The following is a 6,000-nucleotide window of genomic DNA, read 5'->3' on the forward strand; positions in this document are numbered from 1 at the left end:
TCACCCAGTGGCTGTTCTGCCTCGGTTCAGTTAGAGTTGTGGCTTTACCTCTTTGGAACTGTGAACTGTCTTCTAATGGGCGATAGTGTGTAACTGCATGTAATGCGCACAAAGGTGGATCTGAAATTGCCCACAGTGGACAATTGCTTGCAATCACCAGCGCCTTTAATAACTTCTTTAGGAATACCAGACTTCCATCCGGCACTTTCTTAAATATCTATGGTACCTGCAGTGCTTGAAATGGGAAATTAGGAGTGCAGGTACTCTCTACCAGAGTGCTGGTACTCTCCAGTTAATAGTATTACATTTCTCTGGAGAAGTGCTGGTACTCTCCCTCTCAAAATAGAAAAGTGCCAGTACTCGGTACCGGCCCATTTAAATCACTGGGTACATAGAACCCAGGGTCTTATATCTTGTTTTTCAGGAGAGGAAAATCATATTCTGGTTTTGGTAAATGTGTTATCAGGCAATTGTGTCTAGGGTAAGGCACACACTGTTTGTCCTATTAATATTCATAACAAATATGGTTTTTATTCATGGATTCATACAATCGCTCGTCAATTCTCCTTGTTATTCCAATGATTTCTCCCTGAGCCCAGCTCTGTAATTGTATTACACGCTGTCATAATCTATTCTAAAGGAAAGGGATTCTCCCTTAACCAAAGCCAGAGTGGAACCTCATGCGCCTGTGACATCCAATTTAGATATTTTTATGTATGGAAACAGAGTAAATTTACTCTCCCACTCTTTAGCCTGAGCGGAGATCCATCTTTTATTTTTGCATGGGAGATTAAGTACGTTTTCCGATTATCTTAACAATTTCATACGAGGTCTTTTAGCGAAAATGTATGATTTCCCTAAAGAGTCTAGAAAGGAGATTCGTCAAGGGCGTGAACTAAATGTGCTCGTATGCGACCCATTGCATCATAGAATCGTTGCTTTTAGAGGGAAAAGTAGAGGGGGATAGCAGGAATCTGGTCCTCATACTTCCTCTGCTCCAAAGAAATCAAAATGCTACTTGATGCGTTGTTTTCCATAGTTTCGTTCTCATAAAAATCTTTAATATCAGTCTCTCATCCCCATTGCCTCTCAAGTTACTAAATGTGAGATGTTTAATTCTTATTTGCCATAAAATAAGAATGAGTGAACCTAAGTACTGGAGAACATATACTTGCTCTGCAGGAGTTTATCAGTCCTATGTGACTATGGTTGGTGCTACAAATACTGTAACAGTAGAATTACTGAGAGCAAAGCATGAGTGATATATAATTGAGTGTCTAAACCACTTCCTGGACAGTCCTATTGCTGGCTTTAAACTAGCATCTCATACAAAGCGATCTTCTATGCTTGCAGAAAGTATATACACCTACATCTTTTCCCACAGCTTTTTCCAAGTGCCTTATCTTGTCACCGTCATAATCCATTTTGATGAACCACTTTCAAAATGTGGTTGTTAATATCTACATATGGGGCAATTTCTACATTTATTTTTTTCTAGCATAAAGCTAACCGATTTCATGATCCTGTCTAAATGTTTTTGCTATGAGAAGTATGATTATAAATCTTCAAGAAGAAAGCACTAATGGCATACCATCCAAGTGCGCTTACTTTGTGAAGAGCAATTTGCACAGCACGTGTATCTTCAGACCATGATTGCAATGTTCTAGAATGTACTCTAAGCAGAAATCAATTCAGGATCTAGAACCACTGGGTGGTTAATATACATCCCCATCTGATGCAATTAACATGATTCTTTGAACTGCATCCAAAACATAAACAGTCCTTTTTGGCACATATAGGGCCAATTTGTGTATGATACAGGAAGACTTTCAAGTTGCGTGAGACAGTCCGAAAAAAATATTACATGGCTTATATTTTCTAGTAGTGTCTAGCTGTAATGGCAGTTTTACTTGGAGGGTGTTTCCATTGTTTTCCATTTAGTTACGTTTTTCACTATTCCTACATTAGTATTTCTTTTTCCTCTTTCATCCTCCATCACGCTCTTTAGCTCTTCTCTTTGGAGAAGTACGTCATGCCTGTGACACCCTAATTACCAAGGTTGACTATAACCTGTTTTGGTATGTCTTTTTTATTTTCATTGATGTCACTTCCTACGATAGCATCATCAAGGCTCATGTGATGTCGCCAAATAAAATTGTATTTGATAATCAAAGGACAGATGATGTCACCTTGCATTTTGATGATTTGACATTCATGTTCTTATTCATATTCTGTTGCTTTTGTGCAGTCTGTGCTTAAAGGTATCTTTCGGATTTGTTTAAGACCGAAGAAAAGTCACTGGAGTCAATACAGCTTTGTCCTGCTGGCTCTGAGTGTCACTCAAAATGCAGGCCCTACTGTGGATGTTTGATCTTTTTAAAGACTATTAAGGAACAGATGCATGGTGGAAATGCTGTAATTAATTACTAGTACAATAATTAGAATGAGTAAGACTCTTCTTTCCTTGTTTTTGTTTTTCAGTCATTTGTATTACTGCGTGGATAGGTTAGAACAGGAGGGTTCCTATAAGACTGTATCTATAGGCAAAGTGGAGTGCAAAGGATATATATATCTTTTTTTAATATAAATGGCAACTTATCTTGTAGAAATAAACTCTTTTTCACTTAGTTAGGGCTGAAACAGGGAAAAGGTAATGAAACTCCACAGGTAAGTAATCTACCCAAAATGACAGAGTTTGCAAAGTATATATATATATATATATATATATATATATATATATATATATATATATATATATACACCACCATTTAAGAGAGTGAATATGTGCTTTGTTAGGGCTGGTCAATAAGCCAAATTTCATATTACAATACAAACTGTTATAATCCTGCTGCATTAATGCACAAAATATGCTCTAACAATGAATCACCCTTATACCTCCCAGTAGCATCCCCAAACATCTACCCAACCACCAACAGTGTCCATTCAACTACTCGGCCCCCCTCTGAAACCACCATCATTTAAAGCCCTTCCCAACTCATGTACTCCATCTCCTTGACCTTGGCAAACTTTCTTGCCCTCATTGTCACTATTTTCTCCTCCCCTGTCGCCCTTTGAGTTAAAAAACATCCACCCTGTGACACCAACGCACTGCCAGACTACTGGCTCAAAACAGCTTACCCTGCCGGAGCCTGTCCTGAAGTAGCATATGAAACCCAGTCGACTAACCTAGTACTCCAACAAAGAAACCATATTTTTTCAGGTGCACAGCACGTAACCTTATAATATTATTAAGGGGAGGGTGTCAAGGAGATGTCATAAGGATGCCTCATCTCATTAAGCACACCCTCCCCCCTGGCACCACAACGACAGAACACTGTATATGAATTGTGTTTTTGCAAAACCATGTGTTTTTTTTCCTGCTATTTCAACATGTAGGCCAGCGCAGTCACACGTCGTTGATTGCACTCCATAAGACATTGACAACTTAAATTTAAACCAAAAGCATGAAGAGTTTTCTCCAGTCGGCGAATGTCAGCTTGTCTGGTCTTTACTCTTTCCACGTGATGTTAACCAGCAGTCGATGAGGGCCCTCGCTTTATCCAGCGGCTGAGCGTTGATAGCTGTCCCTGCAGCGAGTGCATCTGACTCCCAGTGTGCTAAACGTGATGGGGGGTCTGTGCCTCTCCTGTCCCCACCCTCAACCCCACCCAGCAGCGTAGGAAGGGGGTGTGATAGGTGCTGGCCGCCCCAGGTGTCATCACTGAGGCGGGTGACAAAATGGCAAAAATATGTGTTTTAACTCTTTCCATGCTCATGACAGCGTGGAACCGTCATCAGCTGCTGCCCTTCCTGCGCGGCACTAATTCCCCACCTGGGTGGGCGAATTAGTGAGTGGGCGGGGTCATGACGGCTCCACGGCGTCATGAGCACACGCAACCCATGGCTTATGACGGCGTGGAGCCGTCATGAGTAAGGGAGCGCAACGCCCACCCCCTTGCCCCAGCAACCGCGGTGAAGGGGTTAAACACATATTTTTGACTGGGGGTGTCAGGCTTGAGGTGACAAGTGCCATCACTGAAGGGGTGACAAAATGGCAAAAATGTGTGTCAAACATTTTCTTGCCATTTTGTCAAGCCGGGGTGGCAAGACATTTTCCGCACCGGGTACACGCCGACCTTGCTGCACCACTGACCCTGCTGCACCACTGACTCCACCGAGAGTCAGGAAGACACCCCTGGAAGGGTTCCAGGGAGCAGAGCAAGGACTAGCGCTGGCCGGGCCTGCCGGGGCTAACACTGCTGCGCCACCGGCCCTCCGCTTCACCAGCCGGCGCCCCACTTGTTAGAGCCCGAAGGAGGGAGGGAGCAGCTCTAGGCAGGAAGCAACAGTCCCCACCCCGGCAAAAACTGCAAAAGGCAAATGTAAAACAGGCTTTTTGATTACATTCCTGACGGGAGATTCTATGTGTTGTAACAGGCTTATTGATTCGACAGTTACTCATTTACGAGACCGACACAGCATGGCACGTGTGGGGACATTGTCTGACGCACGCTCGCAGTGTGAATTGTGAGGTACATAAATACACAAGCTAATAATCGGCTGTGAAAACAAATGAATCATGTTTCACAGGCGGCGTTAATATGGTAATTGCTTGTCTTTTCACTGTGGTTCGGAAAAGCGTCTTTGAAAAAGCCCAATATTTATCCGTCACATTGATTTTCCTCTTTTCTCCCCACAGGAGTTGAGAGCCAGGCAAGAGAAAACCGCTGGTTTGAAATGGCAGAGCTTCCGGATGCCAATGCAGCTGCCTTGGCTACCAGGAGTCGGTCGGACAGAGATGCTCTCTGTTAGTCTAGCGCTTCTCGCTGTCCTCGTCGCCTTCGTGGTGGCGACAACCTTGTGAAACAGGCTACGACATCCTGGGGTGATTGGCGTATTCAAGGGAGAGCAACCATATCTGCGGCAATATCTTTCTCAGAAACCATTGTGAACACTGACTGACCTTAGTTCTTTACAGACATTGTGCAAGGCCGAAGTACCCATTCAGAACATGTTTTTTTAAATTAAAGAGCAAATTTGGATTTTCTTTTAACCATGTGTTTTGATTTTATCTTATTTTATTGCTCATATTTATATAAAACGTTTTCGTGTGACTCCAATCACTGTCAAATGCTTCTCACGTTTTTGGTGAGAGATCCATTACCTAAGAATGATTTGGACAACATCTCTTATGGTAAGAGTTGGTCCAAGTGTGTCACATAACACACTCTTCAGGAAAGGGAAAATTGAGTTGCAAATGGATTAGGATTTCCTGCATACAGGACTCCATGCATACAGTGAACAATGCCTAGCTTAGGAAGATTTTACAAATACGAGCCTGCCCAATAACAAGTAATTACGAAGAAAATATATTTTTTGTAAAATGTATTGTGTTTTATTTTGTTTTCTGAAGCAGTTATGTTGTTTTCCGAATAAGTGAAATGAAAACTTGAAAACCAATTAAAATCTTTGGTAAACAATTTTGTGTCTTTTTTCATTGTATAAAATAATATGTAATTGTTGGTTCTTTTGTTCGTTTCCTGGACTCAGAACTATAGATTAATTAAACTGTTAAATTTAAACATTCATAAATGGCATTTTCTATGCTATGATACAAAATGTTGGCTTCTGGCCCTTCTCTTACATAAAGGCAGAGATTGGTTAAGTGGACATAACTTCTGCAGGGATTGTAGATTGTTTTACTGTATATTCCTGCAAGATTGCAATGAAACACAAGATGTTTCATTTTAAATATAAGAATGACACCCTCTTCTACACCCACAACCTGTTTTTTCCTTTCCAATGAGGAACAAGCATTGGCATAGCCAATAGGTCTCGAGACAACTTTGGGAACTTATAAGTGTTTAGCCAGAGCTATTGGCTTTGGCAATGTTTTTTAAACTATGTTGTAGAGCATGTTGGTTGATGTGCAGCATGTTGAAAAGTTATAATAAAAAAGTGTTCTAAGAATTTTTGTTACCCTATATATAACTAAGAAGA

At 41.3% G+C, this 6,000-nt stretch overlaps 1 protein-coding gene across 1 annotated transcript in view; it reads left to right on the forward strand.

Moving 5' to 3' along the window:
* CDKAL1 (CDKAL1 threonylcarbamoyladenosine tRNA methylthiotransferase) overlaps positions 1–5,480 on the forward strand; it is a 2,392,744-nt gene extending 2,387,264 nt beyond the window's left edge. Inside the window, exon 15 of the mRNA XM_086965147.1 lies at positions 4,700–5,480. Coding sequence (XP_086821273.1) covers positions 4,700–4,864 — 165 coding nt within the window. The 3' untranslated portion in view covers positions 4,865–5,480. The remainder of the gene's footprint in view (positions 1–4,699) is intronic.
* Positions 5,481–6,000: the final 520 nt, after the last annotated feature.

This window comes from Lissotriton vulgaris, chromosome 4_1 (assembly GCF_964263255.1).
Source record: "Lissotriton vulgaris chromosome 4_1, aLisVul1.2, whole genome shotgun sequence".
NCBI lineage: Eukaryota > Metazoa > Chordata > Amphibia > Caudata > Salamandridae > Lissotriton > Lissotriton vulgaris.